A 26,145-nucleotide genomic window follows, 5' to 3' on the forward strand; every position below is an offset into this window, starting at 1 on the left:
GGGCAATGCTGTTTCCCTAGTATGTGCTCAGTAAATATGATTGATCAGTTGGTTATTCTACAAGCCTTACAGCTTCCTCTTTTAGGGCAGGTGGTCAGACTTATTCCCAGTTTACAGATGAGAAAATGGAGATCAAGTGAATTGCGATTCTAATAAACAATTTCCCTCGACTAGAAAGCAGGTAGTGGCACTGCTTCAGCAATTCTAGCATTTCATCTCACATTACTTTTGAATACCTAGTTTGCTACTCACAGAATGAATGTAACTAATATAGTCAAAATGAATGTGATTTATAAATAGATTTTTGCTGCATTAGGATTTTCAAAAGCAGGCTTAATTTCAGACACATAATCTCAGGATTTATTAGTTCACATAACGCAATTAGGGAGGATTAATAACAGGGTTAAGTATCATGGGGGTAATACACAGGAATCATCACTTGCTCTTTTTCTTTGAAGACCTTAGAAAGTTTGGAATGGTTACAGCATTACTGTTGAAAGCACAGAGGGTAAGAACCTTATCCTGATTTTGTTTGTTATTGGAGTTGATCTAAGGGAGAGAGAATGTGCTAGAATCTGAAAACAAATGTGATAGCAAATGAAGAAGCGATGACCGAAAATGAAATCCTAAAGATAAATCTTTTTTTTTTAACACGTTTTATCAATGTAACATACATAAAGTAACTAAAGAGAAGCAGCATGGTGGAGTGGGTAGAGGATGGGCCTTGGAATCAGAAGGTCCTGGATTCTAATCCTGGCTCTGCCACTTGTCTGCTGTGTGACCTTGGGCAAGTCGCTTCACTTCTCTGGGCTTCAGTTCCCTCATCTGTAAAATGGGGATTGAGACTGTGAGCCTCATGTGGGACAGGGACTGTGTCTGACCTGATCTGCTTGTGTCTTATTGCTTATTACAGTGCTTATTACAGTGCTTATTACAGTGTCTGGCACATAGCAAGCAGTTAACAAATGCCACAACTGTTAATTACTATTATCATTATAAATATGATTGATTGACTGAATGACTGAAAGACTGAAAGACATAGTAAGTGCTAACAAATACCATAATTATTACTAAATGGTGCATTTTGGGAGCCAAAATCATCATGGGTTCTAATCCCGGCTCTGCCACTTACCAGCTGTGTGACTTCGGGCAAGTCACTTCACTTCTCTGTGCCTCAGTTACCTCACCTGGAAAATGGGGATGAAGACTGTGAGCCCCATGTGGGACAACATGATTACCTTGTATCTCCCCCAGCGCTTAGAACAGTGCTTGGCACATAGTAGGCGCTTAACAAATGCCAAAATTATTATTAACAAAAACTACCGTTTTATTGCAGCCTGGGGGCAATTTATTTTAGAATCAAAAGAATGATTTTTGAAGTGTATGGTAGGATGAAGATACCGATAACCGCAAGCATGGTTGGTTGCCCGTTCCCTGGGGGCAAGGGAGTTGACCACTCCATCGGATTGGCATTGAGAGAATGAAGCCGTTAGCTTCACCCTCACAGCCCTTATGGAAGTGTTGGCAACCGGCGGTAGTCAGGCACTCAGTCGTCTTTAGTGAGCGCTTCCTGTGTGCAGAGCCCTCAACTAAGCGCTTGGGAGAGTACGCTGTGACAACAGAAAGACCACATTCCCTGCCCACCACCGGCTTAAAATCCAGGTGGGGAGCCACCTTCTCCCTGCCCTTCGGTCTGCAAAGGGACTAAGAGCTGGTGCCAGGATGGCAACTCCACCTGTTGCCATCTGGCTGAGGGAGGAGGAGGAAAAGGATGTCATCGCCACGGCTACCAGCCGGTGCAAGTTGTTTCTCTGCCTCCTGGCCACAAAGCCCCATGAGGAGGATATCTGGGCGTCCACGCCAAATCCCTTCCTCCTCCGATACCCACCCGACCCTAGTCCGCCCGGGCAACCTGGAGAAATCAGTGGGGGCTGGAGGCCGAGTGCCAAAGCCTCTGTGGCATTAGCCATACGTACAGCACGGCAGAGTCGAACGGCTTTTCGGTCAGTCACGGCGACAGTAGGGAGCAAGGTTGCTCGGGCTGCAGTGGCGGCCAGCGGTTCCGTGCCAAAAGCCGCACAAGGCTACTGCCCCGAGGGGTTCCCATGGCTGTGGCTCTGGATCTCCATTCCCCCGGCTGCCAGGGTGGATAGGGTTAGCTGAGTTGGGCAGACTGACTCCTCCTCACCAAGCTTTGGGGCCGGGAGCCCGAGGAATCCTTCACATCCAGCTCCGAAACCCTGGGAGAAAGTGGAAGCCAGGAAGGAGAAGGAGGCACTGTAGCAAGGATAAGCTGCCTTTCCTTCCTCTTCTTCCCCCTTTCTCTTCCCTTCCCCATCCTCCTTCCCTTTTTCCCTCTTTCTCTTCTCTCTTTCCTTCTCTCCGTCTGTTTCTCCCTTTTCCCCTTTCCTCCTTCTCTTCCTTTTTTTTTTTTTTGTTTAATGGTATTTGTTAAGTGCTTATTATGTGCCAGGCACTGTTCTAAGCCCTGGGATAGATACAAGCTAGTCAGGTTGGACACCGTCCCCGTCCCACCTGGGGCTCACAGCCTCAACCCCTATTTTGCAGGCGAGGTAACTGAGGCCCAGAGGAGGGAAATGACTCGCCCAAGGTGACCCAGCAGGCAAGTAGCAGAACTGGGATTAGAACCCAGGTCCTTCGGACTCCCAGGCTCTATCCACTAGGCCTTGTCGCTTCCTCCTCTGCCCCTTCACCTCGACCCCATTTGCCCCCATGCTTAGAATGAAACGTTGACTCTGAATTTATGCAAACCGTAAACCTATAGCTAATAAAAGCTATATAATAATAATAATAATGTAGTTTATTAAGTGCTTACTATGTTCAAAGCACTGTTCTAAGCGCTGGGGAGGTTACAGGGTGATCAGGTTGTCCCACGGGGGGCTCACAGTCAAGATTTTCAAATTGGATGAAGTGAGCCACTTAGTCATAAACCAGTCTAGTAGTAATATCGTAATGCATAAGAGAACCGCTGATTGCCGCTCTGTGCGTGCTTATTGAACGTTCCCAAGCGCTTAGTCCAGTGCTGTGCACACTCTAAGCGCTTAATAAATACAATGGAATGAATGAATGAATAATAATAATAATCATAATAATGACATTTATTAAGCGCTTAGGACTGTTCTAAGCGCTGGGGAGGTTACAAGGTGATGAGGTTGTCCCACGGGGGCTCACAGTCTTAATCCTCATTTTACAGATGAGGCGACTGAGGGACAGAGAAGTGAAGTGACTTGACCAAAGTCACACAGCTGACAATTGGCAGAGCCAGGATTTGAACCCAGGACCTTTGACTCCAAAGCCCGGGCTCTTTCCACTGAGCCACACTGCTTCTCTAACGAATGAATGAATGGATGAATGAACCAAAAGGGAAAACTGGGCGTTCACACACAGGCCCAGGCACAGATAAGAAGCAGAGACATAAAGGCCAGAGAGACTCGAGAAAGTGATAGAGAGACAAAAAATAGAGACATTGTAGAGACGATTCAGCAGAGATTATTGCTTGGCCCACAGCAGCGTGGCTCAGTGGAAAGAGCCCGGGCTTGGGAGTCAGAGGTCATGGGTTCAAATCCCAGCTCCGCCGCTTGTCAGCTGGGTGACTTTAGGCAGGTCACTTCACTTCTCTGGGCCTCAGTTCCCTCATCTGGAAAATGGGGATGAAGACCGTGAGCCCCACGGGGGACAACCTGATCACCTTGTAACCTCCCCAGCGCTTAGAAGAGTGCTTTGCACATAGTAAGCGCTTAACACATACCTAAATTGTTATTATTACCATATAGAGAATAAGAACGCAATTGAGAGTGGAAAATGTGCTGGTTGGGAGGAGAAAGTGGATCCAAAGGTAGGTAGGTAGGTTGTGAGGAGAGCATGTAAGTAGGTGGGTGAGAGAGAGAGAGTGCAGTTAGTATGAGTAAACCCTATTTAACAAAGCTTTGAAGGTTTCACGAAGTTTCTGCCAGTGAACAGTCAGTCAGTTCAGTGATCCGAAAGGGGAAGAGCAGGGTATTTTCAACTCTCAGAGGGACCTCCATTCACTCGTTCATTCGATTGTACTTACTGAGCGCTTACCGTGTACAGACCACTGTACTGAGCGCTTGGGAGAGAACAATACAACAATAAACACATTTCCTGCCCGCGATGATCTTACATCATCAGAAGCAGCGTGGCTCAGTGGAAAAAGCCCAGGCTTTGGAGTCAGAGGTCACGGGTTCAAATCCTGGCTCCCCCACTTGTCAACTGTGTGACTTAACTTCTCTGGGCCTCAGTTCACTCATCTGTAAAATGAGGATGAAGACTGTGAGCCCCACATGGGACAACCTGATCAAATTGTAAATTCCCCAGCGCTTAGAACAGTGCTCTGCACATAGTAAGCGCTTAATAAATGCCATCATTATTATTATTATTATTACAGTCTAGCGGGGGAAACAGACAGACAGACGGACATCTCGCTAACAGCGGTGAGGCTGCGTCTCTGGGGATGTGATGCCTACGCTAGAATCATCTAGCCCTCAGGACACGGCTTCAAGAAGTTCCGAATACCTTGCAGATTTTCCCAAGAGTTTGGAGAGGCTTGGCGCTGTCCCCCACCTGCTCTGGACTATCACAGGGTCTTTTTAATAATAATAATAATAATAATAATAATAATAATAATAATAATAATAATAATGACGGCATTTGTTAAGCGCTTACTATGCGCAAAGCACTGTTCTAAGTGCTGGGGAATACAAGGTGATCAGGTTGTCCCGCGTGGGGCTCACAGTCATCATCCTCATTTTCCAGATGAGGTAACTGAGGCTCTGAGAAGTTTAGTGACTTGCCCAAGGTCACACAGCAGACATGGGGCGGAGCCGGAATTCGAACCCATGACCTGTGACTCCAAAGCCCGTGCTCTTTCCACTGAGCCACGCTGCTTTTTGCGATGCAGTCTTCTGACCGATCAGTGTCTCAGGGAACAGGAGATGTAACTCGCATGTTTTCTTTCCTCTTTCTTCCTCTCTCTTTCCCTCCACCTAATCTTGTCATGTTAACGATCTTTCTGACCTCTCCTCTTTAGCCTCTTAACTCTGCAGTTAACTTCCATTGAATTTCCACCTCTATACGGAAGCAGCGTGGCTCAGTGGAAAGAGCCCGGGCTTGGGAGTCAGAGGTCTTGGGTTCCAATCGCGACTCCGCCACTTGTCAGCTGTGTGACTTTGGGCAAGTCACTTCACTTCTCAGTGCCTCAGTTACCTCATCTGTAAAATGGGGATTAAGACTGTGAGCCCCACGTGGGACAACCTGATCACCTTGTATCAGACCACTGTACTGAGCGCTATGGTTGTACATATTTATTACTCTATTTATTTATTTATTTATTTATTTAACTTGTACATTTCTATCCTATTTATTTTATTTTGTTGGTATGTTTGGTTCTGTTCTCTGTCTCCCCCTTTTAGACTGTGAGCCCACTGTTGGGTAGGGACTGTCTCTATGTGTTGCCAATTTGTACTTCCCAAGCGCTTAGTACAGTGCTCTGCACATAGTAAGCGCTCAATAAATGCGATTCATTGATTGATTGATTGATTGTATCTACCCCAGAGCTCTGAACGGTGCTTGGCACATAGTAAGTGCTTAACAAATACCGTCATCATTATTACTATTATTATTATGAAGGCCATAGATTAATAGAGTGGTAGATTGTTTTGTCTTCATAGGACTTTACGAAGGGTGGACTCAAGACTTCACGGGTCTCAGGATTCTCTCCCCGTCTTTCATAATAATAGTAATAATAATAATAATTTGTGATATTTTTTAGGTGTTTCCTGTGTGCCAGGCACTACACTTAGTGCTGGGGTAGATACAAGATAATTGAGTTGGACGCAATCCCTGCCCCGCATAAGGCTCACAATCTTCATCCCCATTTTACCAATGAGGGGACCGAGGCACAGAGAAGTGAAGGAACTTGCCTAAGGTCACACAGCAGACAAGTGATGGAGCCCAGGTCCTCCCGACTCCAAGGCCCGTGCTCTATCCATTGAAGAAAAAAACGATACGATCGAACGGTCTGGACACAGAGGGAGAGGTCGGATGGCTTCTGGCTTCTGCGGAAACACCAATTTTCTCTATCTTGTTTCCCCAGTTCTTTGATCTGTCCATCAAAGGCATTTATTGAGTGCTTACCACGTGCAGAGCACTGTACTACGTACTTGGGAGAATGCCACACAACAGAGTCGGTAGCCACGTTCCCTGCCCGCAGCAAGTTTACAGTCTAGAGGTGGGACGGGAGGAAAAACATGGCACATTTCAGAGAGCAGATTACAAACGCCCTAGAGATGGGAAAAATGTCAAGTAGGCCTACAAAATCGAGGAGCGAGGTACTTGTTTATCGTTCTGGATTGTTACCCAACAGCGTAGAACTTGTCGAACAGGGAATCCGGTTATTCTTCAGGATGTAGATCATCTTTGGAAAGAGGCCACAGAGGGAACAACCTGAGGTTTGTGAAACGGCCTGCCATTACCGGTTATCCGAGCATAATAAGTTTGAAACAGGCCCGGCCAAAGGCGGGTAGAGATAAAGAGGTCGTGCTTTACAGCTCAGGTGAAACTCCCCAGTTCAGCAGACTACGCTTGGTTTTACACGTCCCCGTGAGATTTGTGTTGATCGGGCTGGTGGGCTACGAGTCCTCAAATCTGAAACAGTCAGGGGTGGGGAGAGGTCTGTATCTTGGCTGAGGTGCTTTTTTCTTCCATTAAAAGTATGTTAAAAGTTTAAAAGTTTAAAAGTTTCCAGGCAGAAACTCCTCACCCTGGGCTTCAAGGCTGTCCATCACCTCGCCCCCTCCTCCCTCCCCTCCCTTCTGTCCTTCTCCAGCCCAGCCCGCACCCTCCGCTCCTCCGCCGCTAATCTTCTCACCGTGCCTCGTTCGCGCCTGTCCCGCCGTCGACTCCCGGCCCACGTCCTCCCCATGGCCTGGAGTGCCCTCCCTCTGCCCATCCGCCAAGCTCGCTCTCTTCCTCCCTTCAAGGCCCTGCTGAGAGCTCACCTCCTCCAGGAGGCCTTCCCAGACTGAGCCCCTTCCTTCCTCTCCCCCTCGTCCCCCTCTCCATCCCCCCCATCTTACCTCCTTCCCTTCCCCACAGCACCTGTATATATGTAGATATGGTTGTACATGTTTATTACTCTATTTATTTATTTATTTATTTATTTTACTTGTACATTTCTATCCTATTTATTTTATTTTGTTGGTATGTTTGGTTCTGTTCTCTGTCTCCCCCTTTTAGACTGTGAGCCCACTGTTGGGTAGGGACTGTCTCTATGTGTTGCCAATTTGTACTTCCCAAGCGCTTAGTACAGTGCTCTGCACATAGTAAGTGCTCAATAAATACGATTGATTGATTGATTCCATTAAAAGTCTACACCAGGAGGAATCCCCTGAAGAGGAAGGGAACAAATCTCCAGTGCTCATATCTTTTCCTCACGCTTTCCTCAGCTCCCCCTCTTTTCTGGGTCACCTCGACTCGCTGCCTTTCCTCTCCCCCCCAAACCCACAGCCCTTATCTGTATATGAATATATCTATAATCCCAGTTATTTACATTGAAGCCTGCTTACTGGTTTTGATGTCTGTCTCCCCCTCTCTAGACTGTAAGCCCGTTGTGGGCAGGGATTGTCTCTGTTTAGTGCTGTATCGTAATAATAATAATAATAATGGCATTTATTAAGCACTTCCTATGTGCAAAGCCCCGTTCTAAGCGCTGGGGAGGTTACAAGGAGATCAGGTTGTCCCACGGGGGGCTCACACTCTTAATCCCCATTTTACAGATGAGGGAAGAGAAGTGACTTGCCCGTACTTTCCAAGCGCTTAGGACAGTGCTCTGAACGTAGTAAGTGCTCAATAAATGTGATTGAATGAATGAATATCTTTGCGTAAAACCCCCCGGGCCAGCACAGAGACTTTCAGGAACATTTCCCGGCTTCATCTGAGAGTTGGCGCTGCCGTTCTCAGCCCTCCGCGGTGAATGTCGCTCTGTGTTCAACTCCATCCGCTCCCCGGTGCATCTTTTCCTTAAAAAGGCACCTGTTTGTTTGGATTAACTCCTCTCCTCCCGGATCTTGGGTGTTGGCTCACTCGGGAAACAAAACTCCCTCGACGTCATGGGTAGAAGCTCTCCTGTAATAGTCCTTCGGTTGCCCGGCTGCCTGGCAGCTACTAAGTCAACAACCTTTACAAAAGCAGAGACTCTCTCTTCTGCCCTTTTCTTCTTTGCTCCTTCTTCCTCTTCCCACCCCCTAGATATTAAGTCTCTCCTTCAGTAAACGGGGCACAAGACGGCTGCATTTGGATAATAATAATAATAATGATGGCATTTATTAAGTGTTTACTATGTGCAAATCACTGTTCTAAGCGCTGGGGTGCTTACAAGGGGATCAGGTTGTTCCACGGGACGTTAGTATGTTTGGTTTTGTTGTTAGTATGTTTGGTTTTGTTCTCTGTCTCCCCCTTTTAGACTGTGAGCCCACTGTTGGGTAGGGACTGTCTCTATGTGTTGCCAATTTGTACTTCCCAAGCGCTTAGTACAGTGCTCTGCACATAGTAAGCGCTCAATAAATACGATTGATGATGATGATGCTGTCAAGTCTGTGTTTTGCTTAAATTTCCACTAGACTGCAAGCTCCTTGTGGGCAAGAATCACGTCTACATATTGTACCTTCCCTAGTGTTTAGTACAGTGCTCTGCATCATCATCATCATCGATCGTATTTATTGAGCGCTTACTATGTGCAGAGCACTGTACTAAGCGCTTGGGAAGTACAAATTGGCAACATATAGAGACAGTCCCTACCCAACAGTGGGCTCACAGTCTAAAAGGGGGAGACAGAGAACAAAACCAAACATACTAACAAAATAAAATAAATAGAATAGATATGTACAAGTAGAATAAATAAATACATAAATAGAGTAATAAATATGTACAAACATATATACATATATACAGGCTAAGTGCTCATAACTGCTCTGGACTGTAAACCCATCTCTAGACTGTAAAGCCTGTTGTGAGCAGGGATCGTCTCTCTTTATTTCTGTATTGTAATAATGACGGCATTTATTAAGCGCTTACTATGTGCAAAGCACTGTTCTAAGGGCTGGGGAGGTTACAAGGTGATCGGGTTGTCCCACGTGGGGCTCACAGTCTTAATCCCCATTTTACAGATGAGGTAAGTGAGGCGCAGAGAAGTGAAGCGACTCGCCCGAAGTCACACAGCTGACAACCGGCAGAGCTGGGATTTGAACCCATGACCTCTGACTCCAAAGCCTGGGCTCTTTCCACTGAGCCAGGCTGCTTGTACTGTCCAAGCGCTTAGTACAGTGCTCTGCATATGGTAAGCGCTCAGTAAAAAAAACTGAATGAATGAATGCTACTGATTGATTGAGTCCTTGCTCTGCTTACAGTACCAAGACTCCATCGATCGATCGATCGTATTAACTGAGTGCTTACTCTGTGTAGGACACTGTACTAAGCGCTTGGGAGAGTGCAAATAGCAATATAACTGACACACTGTCCGCCCGCAATGAGCTTTAAGTCTACAGGAGCCCTTGATATTTAAGCTGGTGAGAGGGTCTCTTTCCAGATCTGAGGCTGATCGAAACAACCTCCATTATTATAATAAACACGCTGAACGTTCGTACACCCGTCGCTAATTCCCGGCTATTATTTGGACTCAGCAGAGCTCCTTGTACTTTTCGTTCACGGTCGTTGCCGGGCAACAGAAAACCAAAGAGTGTCTTTGTGCCGGCACAGGAGGAGTACAATTGAACAATTCTGCCTAGTGACCTCGCTATAGGTAATTTTTATGGGATTACCGACTACTGAATAATTTATCTGGATAGTCATCATCATCAATCGTATTTATTGAGCGCTTACTGAGTGCAGAGCACTGTACTAAGCGCTTGGGAAGTACAAATTGGCAACATATTGGACAGTCAGCCAAGATTGAACCCGGATGGGCAGGTTAGGGTGGGAAACCCTGGAAGAGATGAGGAGACAGTGCTGAATTTTTTAAAAATAATACTCCTCTTCAGAATATTACTGGCACAGTTAAGGTAACTGACAAGTGGTCTCTCGGGGTGAGAGTGAGGAGGCCACTGAAAGAAGATACAGTTACAAGTTCGAAGTTACAAGGATACCCTGTAACCTCCCCAGCGCTTAGAACAGTGCTTTGCACGTAGTAAGCGCTTAACAAGTACCATCACTACTATACTTTTAGACTGTGAGCCCACTGTTGGGTAGGGACTGTCTCTATGTGATGCCAATTTGTACTTCCCAAGCGCTTAGTACAGTGCTCTGCACATAGTAAGCGCTCAATAAATACGATTGATTGATTGATTGATACAGACATGCAGCCTCAGGGGAAGTAAAGTGGGAGAGGAGACTAAGTGGCGAATTGTGATGAAAACTGGAAAGGGCACGCGACCGAGCCCCCATTTCTAATCCCGCTTCCGTCGTTTGCCTGCCGTGGGAGCTTGGACAAGTCATTTAACTTCCCTGCGCCTCATCTGTAAAATGGGGATAGGATTCCTATTCTCCCTGTCCTTTCAACTTTGATGATGATGATGGCATTTATTAAGCGCTTACTATGTGCAAAGCACTGTTCTAAGCGCTGGGGAGTTTACAAGGTGATCAGGTTGTCCCACGGGGGGCTCACGGTCTTAATCCCCATTTTACAGGTGAGGTAACTGAGGCACAGAGAAGTTAAGTGACTTGCCCACAGTCACACAGCTGACAAGTGTCAGCTGACAAGGAGCCCCTTCCTTCCTCTCCCCCTCGTCCCCCTCTCCATCCCCCCATCTTACCTCCTTCCCTTCCCCACAGCACCTGTATATATGTTTGTACAGATTTATTACTCTATTTCTTTATTTATTTCACTTGTACATATCTATTCTATTTATTTTATTTTGTTAGTATGTTTGGTTTTGTTCTCTGTCTCCCCCCTTTTAGACTGTGAGCCCACTGTTGGGTAGGGACTGTCTCTGTATGTTGCCAATTTGGACTTCCCAAGCGCTTAGTCCAGTGCTCTGCACACAGTAAGCGCTCAATAAATACGATTGATGATGATGATGATGAAGTGGCAGAGCCGGGATTTGAACCCATGACCTCTGACTCCAAAGCCCGGGCTCTTTCCACTGAGCCATGCTGCTTCTTATTGAGCCCCACATAAGACAAGAACCGGGTCTGATCTAGCGGTATTTACCCCAGCGCTTGGCACAGTGCTCGGTGCTTAGTAGGCGCTTAAATTCCACCATCATCATTAGTAGTAATAGTATTTTTAGAGAAGCAGCGTGGCTCAATGGAAACAGCCCGGGCGTTGGAGTCAGAGGTCACGGGTTCAAATCCTGGCTCCACCAATTGTCAGCTGTGTGACTGGGCAAGTCGCTTAACTTCTCTGGGCCTCAGTTACCTCATCTGTAAAATGGGGATTAGGACTGTGAGCCCCACATGGGACGACCTGATCACCTTGTATCCTCCCAGTGCTTTGCACATAGTAAGCGCTTCACAAATATAGACCGTGAGCCTCGCGTGGGACGGGGGCTGTGTCCGACCTGATTCATCTGTTTCTATCCCAGCACTCAGAACAGTGTTTGACACATAATAAGCACTTAACAAATACAATAAGGAGAAGCAACGTGGCTCAGTGGAAAGAGCCCGGGCTTTAGAGTCAGAGGCCATGGGTTCAAATCCCGGCTCCGCCAACTGTCAGCTGTGCGACTTTGGGCGAGTCACTTCACTTCTCTGGGCCTTAGTTCCCTCATCTGTTAAATGGGGATTAAGACTGTGAGCCCCACGTGGGACAACCTGATCACCTTGTATCCTCCCAGTGCTTAGAACAGTGCTTTGCACATAGTAAGCGAACAAATACCACCATTATTATTATTATTAATAAATAATGGCAACAGCAGTAATAATGATGCTAGCTTGAACTAGGGGGTGTTTCTTTTGTGAATTTGCATGTCTGCCCAATATCTCAATTATATAGAAATGAAACCCAGAGCATCGCCTACATATGTTGCTTTTTAACAAAATAGTTTGGCATCGAGTCATCATCATCATCATCATCATCAATCGTATTTACTGAGCGCCTACTGTGTGCAGAGCACTGTACTAAGCGCTTGGGAAGTCCAAGTTGGCAACATATAGAGACAGTCCCTACCCAACAGTGGGCTCACAGTCTAAAAGGGGGAGACAGAGAACAAAACCAAACATACTAACAAAATAAAATAAATAGAATAGATATGTACAAGTAAAATAAATAAATAAATAGAGTAATAAATATGTACAAACATATATACATATATACAGGGAAGGGAAGGAGGTAAGATGGGGGGGATGGAGAGGGGGACGAGGGGAAGGGGAAGAGGAAGGAAGGGGCTCAGTCTGGGAAGGCCTCCTTCCCAGTCATAAGTCATGGCTATAGCATTTAGAAACCTGGGGAATGATTGGGATTCTGCAGAAAAACTCCTTTGATGCTCCTGTGGAGCTAAATTAAGCCAAATTTTTACATCATGATGCCAACTGGTCAGGTGATTGCAGGATCAACACCTACTCTGTAATTAGAGGATGCTGTAATCTCAGCAGGGGCCTAAACTCCATGAAGAGTGAAGAAGCAAAGCGGCCTGGGTAGCTTCCTCCTCCCAACCTTTTCCTCCTCCTTGGACAGCAATAACTAGGATGCCTCCCAACCTCTGCTGGGAATTTCTTAGCCGCTCTGTACGCCTCGGGTAAACATTTGTCCATCCTTCTTTCCGTCTCTCAAGCTAAGGCCGGGCTTGAGAGTTGGGATGATTGCCTTCCAGAAAGGCACTAGAAGTTCAGACCGATGACCTCAGCATCTACTTGGAGTTATTTCATGTGAAAGCACTCCTCGGATGAAAAGCTTTGCTCTGGCATAGCCAGCAATTCTAGGCAGTTTGCAGATTAGGCTTTCAACACCAATTTGTACAGGAGAGCAAATTTAGTGGCAAGAACTCAGGCTTGGGAGTCAGAGGATGTGGGTTCTAATCCCGGCTCCGCCGCTTGTCTGCTGTGTGACCTTAGGCAAGTCACTTAACTTCTTTTTGCCTCAGTTACCTCATCTGTAAAATGGGGATTAAGACTGTGAGCCCCACGTGGGACAACCTGATAACCTTTCCAACGAGCCACGCTGTTTCTCTAAATGTTAAAGTATCTGTATTTATTGAAGCTTTATTCTCCCCCTTTAGACTGTAAACTCGCTATGGGCAGGGAGCATGTCTGCTATTTCATCATCATCAATCGTATTTATTGAGCGCTTACTATGAGCAGAGCACTGTACTAAGCGCTTGGGAAGTACAAATTGGCAACATATAGAGACAGTCCCTACCCAACAGTGGGCTCACAGTCTAAAAGGAAACAGCTATTTCTATTGCGTCTTACTCTCCCTAACGTTTAGACCAGCTCTGTGCACATAGTAAGCGCTCAATAAATACCATCGATTGATTGTATCTACCCCAGTGCTTAGAACAGTGCTTGGCATATAACCTTGGTTTAACGAATATCATAAAAAAACCCCAACTTTCCCCTGGTCTGGCAGCCCCTTCCCATTAAAAAGACGGTATTCAGGATACGTTCAGTCATTCCTTCAATCATATTTATTGAGCACTTACTGTATGGAAGCACTTGCAAGAGTACGATATATAGTGATAAACAGACACATTCCCTGCCCACAGCGAGCTCACAGTCTAGACGCGTTTGCTGGCATTTCCCAGTCTAAAATGACAAGCTGCCCAAGCAATATGAGGGTGAGGTGTAATGGTGGATTTTTTTTTTTTTAATGTTACGTGCTTACTGTGCCAAGCGCTTATTCTAGGCGCTTGGATAGATACAACCTAATCGTGTCGGACACGGTAGAGGAAACAAGCTCAGAGAGGTGAAGTGATTGGCCTGAAGTCACCCAGCAAGCCAGGAGCAGAGGTGGGATTAGAAGCCAAGTCTCCAGACATCCCGCGCTGTGACCTTTCCCCAAGTCACGCTCCCTCTTAAATCCTGGTTTTCAGAGGAATCGATATGTGGAGATAAATTCCCAAGTGGGGTTGCTTTCATCTAAGAAACCAGGTGTACGCTTTTCGTTTACTGGGGATCACGAGAAGGAGATGCAGAAGGTAAGAAGGGAGTAGGGTTGATTTAATAAGTGTGCGTGGGGATCCTACTAGTTCAAAATCAAATTTTGACAAGGTGATTTTTATTGAGATGGGACCTTCGGTCAGTGGCAAAGTTGAAAGCATAAAGCTGAGATTCCACTCTCTCTTTTTTATTTTTAATGGTACTCATTAAGCGCTTATTAAATGCCAGGCACTATTCTGAGTGCTGAGGTAGATAGAAGGTAATCAGATTCATTCATTCATTCTGTCAGTCAATCGTATTTATTAAGCGCCTACTGCATGCGGAGCACTGTACTAAGCGCTTGGAAAGTACAATTCGGCTGTCCCTCATGGGGATCGCAGTCTCCACACTCTCTCTCTCTCGCTCTTTTTTTTTAATGGTACTCGTTAAGCGCTTATTATGTTCCAGGCACTGAGTGCTGAGGTACATGGAAGGTACTCAGGTTCATTCACCCATTTAGTCAGTCAATTGTATTTACTGAGCGCTTACTGCGTGCAGAGCACTGTACTAAGTGCTGGGAAAGTGCAATTTGGATGGGGCTCGCGGTCTTAAACCCCATTTGGCAGATGAGGAAACTGAAGCACAGAGGAAGTGAAGAGACTCGCCCAAGGTCACACAGCCGAAAGTGGTGGGGTGAGGATTAGAACCCAGGTCCTTCTGAGTCCCAAGCCCGGGCTCTCTCCGCTAGGCCACACTGCTCCTCCAACTCCCGCTTTTCAGAGCTTCAGTTGTGCATCCCTAACCCGGTCCGAAGCCCTCGCCCACTTTGCTCAGATCTGTTAAAATAATAATAATACTGGCATTTCTTAAGCGCTTACTACGTGCCAAGCACTGTTCTAAGCGCTGGGGGGATACAAGGTGATCAGGTTGTCCCACATGGGGCTCGCAGTCTTAATCCCCATTTGACAGATGAGGTAACTGAGGCTCAGAGAAGCGAAGTGACTTGCCCAAGGTCACACAGCAGACATGCGGTAGAGCCGGGATTCGAACCCATGACCTCTGACTCCAAAGCCCGGGCTCTTTCCACTGAGCCACGCGGCTTCACTCATCCGTTCTAACAGGAAGAGTGCTAGCTAACTGTCAATTCCAGCACTCACATTTATTCAGTCATCAGCGTGCGCAGAGCACTGTGCAAAGCGCTTGGGAGAGTACAACATAACAGAGTTGATAGGCAACAAGTTCCTTGCCCGCAAGGAGTTTACAGTCTAGAGTTTCCTCTTGTCTTATGCTAAGTCATCGCCGACCCTAGAAGCGGCTTGGCTCAGTGGAAAGAGCCCGAGCTTTGGAGTCAGAGGTCGTGGGTTCAAATCCCGGCTCCGCCAACTGTCAGCTGGGTGACTTTGGGCAAGTCACTTCACTTCTCTTAGTACAGAGCGCTTAGTACAGTGCTCTGCACACAGTAAGCGCTCAGACTGTGAGCCCACTGTTGGGTAGGGACTGTCTCTATATGTTGCCAATTTGTACTTCCCAAGCGCTTAGTACAGTGCTCTGCGCATAGTAGGCGCTCAATAAATACGATTGATGATGATGAATAAATACGATTGATTGATTGATTGATTCTCTGGGCCTCAGGTACCTCATCTGTAGAATGGGGATTAAAACTGTGAGCCCCCGTGCAACCTCCCCAGCGCTTAGAACAGTGCTTTGCACCTAGTAAGCGCTTAAAAAATGCCATCATCATCATCATAAAAACTGGACGAATGGTCCCCGAGTCCAACTCGTAATTCCCAAGTGCTTAGTACAGTGCTCTGCACACAGTAAGTGCTCAATAAATACGACGGAATGAACGAATGAATGAATCGCCCCCAGTTCCTGCAGCACTGCAGAAGCCAGCTTGGCCAGTTCCATCCGAGGTAGGGCTGATCGCAGTGAGTTTCTGTGGCAGGAGATGCCAAAAAAACAGAAGAATTAGAATGTAAGCTCGTCATGGGCAGGAATGTGTCTGTTTATTGTTATAGTGTGCTCTCCCAAGTGCTTAGCACAGTGCCCTGCCCATTCATTCATTCATTGATAGCAAGCACTCAATAAATATGATTGACTGACCTAAACCCAGACTCTTTACCGGTATTGAACCTGCCCAACTTTCGTATTTCACGAATGCCTGTAAGTATAATTGTTCCCCTTCGGGATTTTGGACGCTTTAATGCTTTGGCTTCAGCCAAGTGAGTCCTGGATTTTTTTTTACCTTTTCCTGGAGGCATTACAGTAGCTTTACCGCAGTTTCGCTTTCAGGCCAGGTATGAGCACAGTGCTCAATAATGACGGCATTTGTTAAGCGCTTATTATGTGCCAAGCAGTGTTCTAAGCGCTGGGGGGGATACAAAGGGATCAGGTTGTCCCACGTGGGGCTCACAGTCTTCATCCCCAGTTTACAGATGAGGTCACTGAGGCTCAGAGAAGTGAAGGGACTTGCCCACGGTTACACAGCAGACAGGTGGCGAAGCCGGGAGTAGAACCCCCGACCTCCCCCTCGTCCCCCTCTCCATCCTCCCATCTTACCTCCTTCCCTTCCCCACAGCACCTGTATATATGTTTGTACATATTTATTACTCTATTTATTTATTAATTTATCTTACTTGTACATATCTATTCTATTTATTTTATTTTGTTAGTATGTTTGGTTTTGTTCTCTGTCTCCCCCCTCGAGACTGTGAGCCCACTGTTGGGTAGGGACTGTCTCTATATGTTGCCAACTTGGACTTCCCGAGCGCTTAGTACAGTGCTCTGCACGCAGTAAGCGCTCAATAAATACGATTGATTGATTGATTGATTGATTGATTGACCTCCGACTCCAAAGCCCGGGCTCTTTCCACTGAGCCACGCTGCTTAAGCTGAACCTTAAACGGAGAAGCAGTACGGTCTAGTGGATACAGCACAGGCCCGGAAGTCGGGTGTCTGCTGCCTTCGGATGTCACATGTCTCCTGTGGGACCTTGGGCAAGTCACTTAATCAATCAATCAATCAATCAATCAATCGTATTTATTGAGCGCTTACTGTGTGCAGAGCACAACTTCTCTGGACCTCAGTAAGCTCATCTGTAAAATGGGGATTAAAAGTGTGAGCCCCATGTGCGACAGGGACTATGTCCAACCTGCTTAACTTGTATCTACTCCAGAGCTTAGGATAGTGCTTGGCACTTAACAAACACCACTGTTACTGTTAGTAGTATTATTTTGGTTATTATTAAACGAGGCACTGATACAACATAACTATAAATCAAGTTTATCCCTCGGGCATTTGCCAAGGACACGGGTCTAGAAGTGAAAGGCATTAAGAGTAAATTGTTAAACCGTACGAATACAATCTCATTTTGTTTTAGCAAACTCCAAAAGACCAAGAGAGATATCCGATGGCTGCAGGGAGTGACCGGTGAATGGTTTGAAGAAATTCAAAAGAAAAAATTCCGCGAATGCCCGGATGTCAACAGCATGTTAAAACCTCCACTAACACACCGACTGAGGAAGATGATGAAAAATGGTGAGGTACAGTGGGTATGCTGTATATATGTATATATGTTTGTACATATTTATTACTCTATTTACTTGTACATATCTATTCTATTTATTTTATTTCGTTAATATGTTTGGTTTTGTTCTCTGTCTCCCGCTTCTAGATTGTGAGCCCACTATTGGGTAGGGACCGTCTCTATATGTTGCCAACTTGTACTTCCCAAGCGCTTAGTACAGTGCTCTGCACACAGTAAGCGCTCAATAAATATGATTGATTGATTGATTCTCACTGCCTTCATATGTTGCAGAGCTGCTTAAGGGAAAGACCACCAGCCTGGAGACCCAGGTTCTAACTTTGACTCTTCCACTTCTTTTTTAATGGCATTTATTAAGCACTTACTACGTGCAAAGCACTGTTCTAAGCGCTTGGGGGATACAAGGTAATCAGGTTGTCCCACATGGGGCTCACAGTTTTAATCCCCATTCTCCAGATGAGGGAACTGAGGCACAGAGAAGTTAAGTGACTTGTCCAAAGTCACACAGCTGACAATTGGCGGAACCAGGATTTAATTCATTCTTTCATTCATTGAATCGTATTGATTGAGCACTTACTGTGTGCAGAGCACTGTACTAAGCACTTGGGAAGTACAAGTTTGCAACATGTAGAGACGGTCCCTACCCAACAGCGGGCTCACGGATTTGAACCCATGACCCCTGACTCCAAAGCCCAAGCTCTTTCCACTGAGCCACGCTGCTTCCCCGCAGTGTATGACCCTGGGCAGATCACTAACCTTCCCTGTGCCGAAATTTCCTCATCTGGAGATACGATATCTATTCCCCCTCCTTCTTACACTGCAAGTCCCTTAATAATCATACTAATAATGGTATTTGTTAAGCACTTTCTATGCGCCAGGCCATGAACTAAACACTGGGGTAAATACAAGCAAATCAGGTCAGACGGCAGTCCCTGTCCCACATGGCTCACAGTCTTAGTCCCCATTTTCCAGATGAGGGAACTGAGGCACAGAGAAGTGAAGTGACTTGCCTGACATCACACAGCAGACAAGTGGCAGAGCCGGGATTCAAACCCGGGACCTTCGGACTCCTCAGCCTATGCTCTATTCTCTAGGCACACTGCTTCAAAAATAGTTCTGAAACTAAGCATACTAGATAGGAATGTCTTGCCCCCCAAAATGATGGATATTATAGATGACTGAGATGCCCACCCGCTGAAGAAGTGGGAAGTTGAAAGACTGGGAGGATTTTCTATTTTAATGGTATTTAAGTGCTCACTATGTGCCAGGCACTGTACTAACCAGTGGGGAAGATCCAAACTAATCATGTTGGACACAGTCCCTGTCCCCCATGGGGCTCACGGTCTTAATCCCCATTTTACAGATGAGGGAACTGAGGCTCAGAGAAGCGAAGCGACTTGCCCGGGGTCACCCAGCAGACAATTGGCAATGGGGATGGTTGTCGATGAGGATGGAGAAATAATTTTTCCGGAAGAGTTAAAGCACATGTGGATGTGGATGTGCACAAGGGCCTACTGAGCGCTCACCTCCTCCAGGAGGCCTTCCCAGACTGAGCCCCTTCCTTCCTCTCCCCCTTGTCCCCCTCTCCACCCCCCCATCTTACCTCCTTCCCTTCCCCACAGCACCTGTATATATGTATATATGTTTGTACATATTTGTTACTCTATTTATTTATTTATTTTACTTGTACATATCTATTCTATTTATTTTATTTTGTTAGTATGTTTGGTTTTGTTCTCTGTCTCCCCCTCTTAGACTGTGAGCCCACTGTTGGGTAGGGACTGTCTCTAGATGTTGCCAACTTGTACTGTGTGCTCTGCACACAGTAAGCGCTCAATAAATACGATTGATGATAACGATGACGATGAAGTTGAGGCGGACGAGGTCGGCCCGACATCTAGATTTCCGCCGCCAACGCTCTCTGGCTCGGGCACAAGAGCCAAGGATGCAGACTGCGGAGGTGATCCCGGGCTGCGGGTTAGCGGTGCGGGATCGCCGAAGGGATAGGAGAGCGAGTGGGTTGACTTCAGAAGAGAGGGGGACGTCGAGAGGGTGACGTCTTTAGACTGTGAGCCCACTGTTGGGTAGGGACTGTCTCTATGTGTTGCCAATTTGTACTTCCCAAGCGCTTAGTACAGTGCTCTGCACATAGTAAGCGCTCAATAAATACGATTGATGATGATGACGATGAGAGGGTCAATTTGGTCATCGAGCCTCGTGCTTAGCCTATTTAAGGCTGAAAGATTTTCTAACACATTGCACCGGTTCCGTCTTCTTTTAGACCCCGTGGAATTACCCACATCACGATCGAGCTATCCGCCGGCTGAAAATCACGCCACCTCCACTCCTTCCATCCTGGGCTTCCGTTCTCCTTTCGCTTCATTCTTTTCCTTCCGGAAGTCGGGAAAGGAAAGTCTGAAGCCTTCTCAGCTGCCGGAGCCAGGGTAAGCTAAACACAGATCCTGGCATTATCCCTTGAGTTATCACATCTCCCGGGGGGTAGATTTAGACTTATGACGACGATAAAAACCAGAGCCCGGACTAGCCCACTTATTCTTCTATTCATGAAAAAACTTTGTTGTGTGAGAAACACGGTTCAGGCTACAAGGAACTGTATGCTTTGGGCGATTTGGAGAAAGATACGCTTAGCAAAGACACCAAATATCAGGAAACTCCCCCCCAACAGTCGTTTCTCATCTCCAAGATCAATCATTCACTGGTGTTTATCAAGATTTTACTCTGTACAGAGCTTGGGAGAGTAGAATGCAACAGAATTAGCAGACACGTTCCCTGCCCGTAACAAATTTATCATCTAGAGGAAAATCTGTTAAGCCCTTAATATGTGCCAGGCACTGTACTAAGCTCTGGGCAAGATACAAGTTAATATCTTTATTATGTGTAATAAATCATATGTTGAAAATTATATTTATGTGTTTAGATTGTAAAGCATATCATTTAAATTGTATACTATAAATTATTTATTCATATTAGTGTCATATTGCCCCATGCTGGGCAATATTTATGTGTTTAGATTGCAAAGCATATCATTTAAATTGTATACTATAAATTATTTATTCATATTAGTGTCATATTGCCCCACGCTGGACAACCTGATAACCTTGCATCTACTCCAGCTCTTAGAACAGTGCTTGGAACATAGTAAGCGCTTAACAAATACCATCATCATCATCATCATTATTATTATTATTATTACCTCCCCCTCTAGACTGTAAGCTCGTTATGAGCAGGGAACGTGTCTTAGAATACTTTCCCAAGTGCCTAGTACAGTGCTCTGCACATAGTAAACGCTTAATAAATACGATTGATTGATTGAATCAGTTGGACCCAGTCTGTGTCCCACATGGGGCTCACAGTATTAATCCCCATTTTACAGATGAGGTAACTGAGGTCCAGAAGAGTTATGTGACTTGCCCAAGGTCAGGCAGCAGACTCTACTTATTTATTATTACTCTATTTATTATTACTCTATTCATTATTACTCTATTTATTTATTATTACTCCATTTATTATTACTCTATTGATTTACTTATTACTCTATTTTATTTGTACATATTTTATTCTATTTATTTTATTTTGTTAATATGTTTTGTTCTCTGTCTCCCCCTTCTAGACAGTGAGCCTGCTGTTGGGTAGGGACCGTCTCTATATGTTGCCAACTTGTACTTCCCAAGCGCTCAGTACAGTGCTCTAGACACAGTAAGCACTCAATAAATACGATTGAATGAATGAATGAATGAATGAAGGACAGAATAGGGTTTCGAACCCAGGTCCTTCTGGTTCCCAGGCCCGTGCTCCAACCATTAGGCCATGCTGCTCAGACCTCTTTCTCTAATAATAATTGGCATTTCTTAAGCGCTTACTATGTGCAAAGCACTGTTCTAAGCGCTGGGGAGGATACAGGGTGATCAGGTTGTCCCATGTGGGGCTCACAGTCTTAATCCCCATTTTACAGATGAGGTAACTGAGGCCCAGAGAAGTTAAGTGACTTGCCCAAGATCACACAGCAGACATGTGGCGGAGTCGGGATTCGAACCCATGACCTCTGACTCCAAAGCCCGTGCTCTTTCCACTGAGCCCCACTGCTTCTCTAGGGAAAGAAAGGTTCTTTGGATTTCAGTTTATCCCCATGTTGCAAGACCGATGATGAAATGAGGGAATGTCCGGGGTTTGGGAGTGTGTCCGAGAATCCGAGCAGCGAGGGTCTAAGAGGAGCTATTTGGCACAGGAAGAGGCAGGAAACCTTTTTTTTTTTAATGGCATTTATTAAGCGCTTACTATGTGCAAAGCGCTGTTCTAAGCGCTGGGGAAGTTACAAGGCGATCAGGCTGTCCCTCAGGGGGCTCAGTCTTAATCCCCACTTTCCAGATGAGGTGACTGAGGCCCAGAGAAGTGAAGTGACTTGCCCAAAGTCACCCAGCTGACAATTGGCAGAGCCGGGATTTGAACCCGTGACCTCTGACTCCAAAGCCCGGGCTCTTTCCACTGAGCCACGCTGCTTCTCTAGCTTTGCATCTCTGCTGCAAATTCCTCATCGGCGGGGATTGTGTCTGTCAATGGTATTGCGCTGTACCCTCCCCAGCACTTAGTGCAGCGCTTCGCACACAGTAAGCGCCCCGTAAAATATGTCGATCGATTTGAATCAGGCAAACACTCCTCCCTCTCGGCTTCAAGGCTGTCCATCCCCTCGCCCCCTCCTACCTCAGCTCCCTTCTCTCCTTCTACAGCCCAGCCCGCACCCTCCGCTCCTCTGCCGCTCACCTCCTCACTGGGCCTCGTTCTCGCCCATCCCGCCGTGGACCCCCGGCCCATGTCCTCCCCCTGGCCCGGAATGTCCTCCCTCCACACATCATCATCAATCGCATTTATTGAGCGCTTCCTGTGTGCAGAGCACTGTACTAAGCGCTTGGGAAGTCCAAGTTGGCAACATATAGAGACGGTCCCTACCCAACGGTGGGCTCACAGTCTAAAAGGGGGAGACAGAGAACAAAACCAAACATACTAACAAAATAAAATAAATAGAATAGATATGTACACACATCTGCCAAGCTAACTCTCTTCCTCCCTTCAAAGCCCTACTGAGAGCTCACCTCCTCCAGGAGGCCTTCCCTGACTGAGCCCCCTTTTTCCTCTCCTCCTCCCCAACGCCCCCGCCCTACCTCCTTACCCTCCCCACAGCACTTGTATATAACTGTACATATTCATTACTTTATTTATTTTACTTGTACGTATTTACTACTCTATTAATGATGTGCATATAGCTATAATTCTATTTATTCTGATGGTTTTGACACCTGTCTACTTGTTTCGGTTTGCTGTCTGTCTCCCCCTTCTAGACTCTCAGCCCATTGTTGGGTAGGGACCGTCTCTAAATGTTGCCAACTCGCACTTCCCAAGCGCTTCGTACAGTGCTCTGCACACAGGAAGCGCTCAATAAATCATAAATATAAATATAAATCATAAATCAATAAATAAGAGAAGCAGCGTGGCTCAGTGGGAAGAGCACGGGCTTTGGAGTCAGAGGTCAGGGGTTCAAATCCCGACTCTGCCAACTGTCAGCTGTGTGACTTGGGGCAAGTCAAGGCAAGCGCTTAGTACAGTGCTCTGCACACAGTAAGTGCTCAATAAATACGATTGATTTAACTTCTCTGTGCCTCAGTTACCTCATCTGTAAAATGGGGATTAAGACTGTGAGTCCCCCGTGGGACAACCTGATCACCTTGTAACCTCCCCAGTGCTTAGAACAGTGCTTTGCACAGAGTAAGCGCTTAATAAATGCCATTATTATTATTATTATAAATACGGCTGAATCAATGAATGAATGAATGATTAGTCAATCAACTCCTGTGTGGGGATCTTGTCATAAATACAACTAAATCAATGAATGAATGAATGATTAGTCAATCAACTCCTGTGTGGAGATCTTGTCTACAAAGTCTATCGTTTTGCACTCTCCCAAGCGCTTAGTACAGTGCTCTAAACTCAGTAAGCACCCAGTAGATACTGTTCCGGACTCTTTTCTGCTCGAATTCTCTAGGACGGCCACTCTGCGCGTTTCCCCGGAATCAAATTTACAAGGGGCAGAGGAATTGACAGCAAACATTTCCAGACTCTTTTCTGCTCGAATTCGCTAGGACGGCCGCTCTGCGCGTCTCCCCGGAATCAAATTTACAAGGGGCAGAGGAATTGAGAGCAAACATTGCCTCCTGCTTGACAGTTTCCGGTTAGAAAATGTGTAAAAATCCATCCATCCTGATTAATTATGTTGTCAGGTTGTTTCTGAAAAACAAGCAAGGCGATGCTTATGGGCACCTGAGCTGCCTGCCGAGTATTTTAGTCACGTCTTCCTGTTAAAATGCTTCCCTCCCCTTTTAAGGTGTTGGCTTGACATGTGATTTGTTCCATAAGTAGACAGACCATTAAAAGTGTTTTGCCCGTCACTAAATAGAGGTGTCGGAGAGTGTGATCGTGGAAAAACAGTAGGAGGATAGTCGCAGAAGTCACGTAAGGAGCTTCGGTGGTTTAGATGGGGAGGAATCCTCTTCACTCCCAGTACCTTTCTGGGGTTTCAAGAGCGGCAAGCTGAGGTGGTTCGGTACGTGGAAGAAACTTAGAAGAAACGAAAAAGATATAGGTTTATGCGGCTGTATGTACCAGGCTAACCACCTATTTGTGATGGAGTATTTTGCAGTAAGTAAAGACCCGTCATCTATCCTAAATATTTGGACGTTCTTATGTTTATTCTCCCCCCGACCCCGGAAAAAAAGTCTATAATGGTGCTATTTGAACGGAAATGTCTCTTTAAACTACAAAAATCGTATGCTGTCGAAATCGGACCGCTGTGTAGTTGGATTTTGAGGTGATTCTTTTAAACAGGTATTAGGATAAAACAAGACTAGACCAAGATTAGATTAATAGGGTAGATCTTTGCAAGTCACCGCTTGTCTGCTTAACGTGCTGTTTCTGAGGTGTTTTCTGAGGAAGTGTGAATCCAGAAGAGACAGATTTATCGGATTTGTACCATAAGTACAAGTGTATCGGTAAACTGTTGTTGACGTCTCATATGCAGCGGAGAAGCAGCGTGGCTTGGTGGAAAGAGGATGGGCTTGGGAGGCAGAGGTTGTGGGTTCTAATCCCTGCTCCACCACTTGTCAGCTGTGTGACTTTGGGCAAGTTACTTCACTTCTCTGTGCCTCAGTTACCTCATCTGTAAAATGGGGATTAAGCCTGTGAGCCCCATGTGGGACAACCTAATTGCCCCAGAGCTTAGAACAGTGCTTGGCACATAGTAAGTGCTTAACAAATACTAACATTATTATTATTATTATATGCCACTCTGCTAATTCACAGATATTGCCATCCAGGCAAAGCTAATACGTTGGCATGACAAAAAAAAAAAGAAAGAAAACTGTCTTATTTTAAACTTTTGGTCAAAGTTAGTCATTTAAATAATAATAATGATAATGGTATTTGTTAAGCGCTTACTTTGGGCCAAGCACTGTTATTTGCCTCCTGGTAAAAATGTTGTGCTTTGAAAATGTAAGCAGGAATGTTCCTTCAATCTCATCCTTATCCGTGTTTATTGAGCAAGAATAATACACGTTCTGTTCAGAACCCAATAAAGACTCAGACCTCTAAAATCTCCCATTTTGAGGATGTCCAATGAGAACTGGAAGCTTGACATTTTGTTTTTGTAAAATCTGGCTGTTTGAAATGAACCCTAAAATAAACCTTTTTTTTCTCTATTTGTTTTTAAGAGACTATACTATTCACCTCAAAAAATAAAACAGTTGATTGCATTTATTGAGCACTCTCTGTGGGCAGAGCATGGCACTAAGCACTTGGGAGAGTAAAATATAAGAATAAACATTTCAGTGAGCAGAAGAGTGATTTTCTTTGGTTAGATGATTTTGTTTGTTCGATTTTAAGATGATTCTTGAACTAGAGGGTTGGGAGGAGGGCGGCATATTTTCACGGCCCTGCCAGCTTGGAGGGAGTTGCGGAGGAAGTGAGCATAAAGTCTAGAGGGGAGACGGGCATGAATAGAAATAAATAAATGACAGATATGTACGTAAGTGCTGTGGGGCTGGAAGTGGGGGGATGAATAAAGGGGGAAAGTCAGGACACTGTTTGATAGAACCGGAATCAAACCCAGTTTTCACTGGGAATCCTAATGGATAAGCGTCTTATCTGCGAAACTTAGCACAGGGCTGTTAGCCCGTTTCAAGACCGTGAGCCCGTTGTGGACAGAGATCGTCTCTATTTGTTACTGCATTGTGCACGCAGTAAGCGCTCAATAAATACAACTGAATGAAAGAACGAATGCACAGAGCAGGCGCCCGACAAATCCCACTTACTGATAGAAACCTTCAAATCTTCTTCCCGTCCCCTTCGTGAGATAATGAAGGGTTGACAAAGCACTTTAAGGAAAGGCTCAGTCACCCAGAACAAGTACAGAACAAGTTGGCAGTCAGGTT

General features: G+C 45.7%; 1 protein-coding gene across 3 annotated transcripts in view; it reads left to right on the top strand.

The window, feature by feature from the left end:
- Positions 1 to 26,145, top strand: part of EXPH5 (exophilin 5) — a 52,555-nt gene that overhangs the window by 8,578 nt on the left and 17,832 nt on the right. For 2 of the 3 annotated variants that reach the window (XM_038761496.1, XM_038761497.1), the window contains exons 2-3: positions 17,486 to 17,643; positions 19,932 to 20,094. In XM_038761496.1, the coding sequence (XP_038617424.1) occupies positions 17,486 to 17,643; positions 19,932 to 20,094 (321 nt within the window). Of the gene's footprint in view, positions 1 to 17,485; positions 17,644 to 19,931; positions 20,095 to 23,780; positions 24,359 to 26,145 lie in introns of those variants that run through there. The other variant, XM_038761499.1, reaches the window with a different exon arrangement.

Source organism: Tachyglossus aculeatus, chromosome 20 (genome assembly GCF_015852505.1).
Source record: "Tachyglossus aculeatus isolate mTacAcu1 chromosome 20, mTacAcu1.pri, whole genome shotgun sequence".
NCBI classification, from domain to species: Eukaryota; Metazoa; Chordata; class Mammalia; order Monotremata; family Tachyglossidae; genus Tachyglossus; species Tachyglossus aculeatus.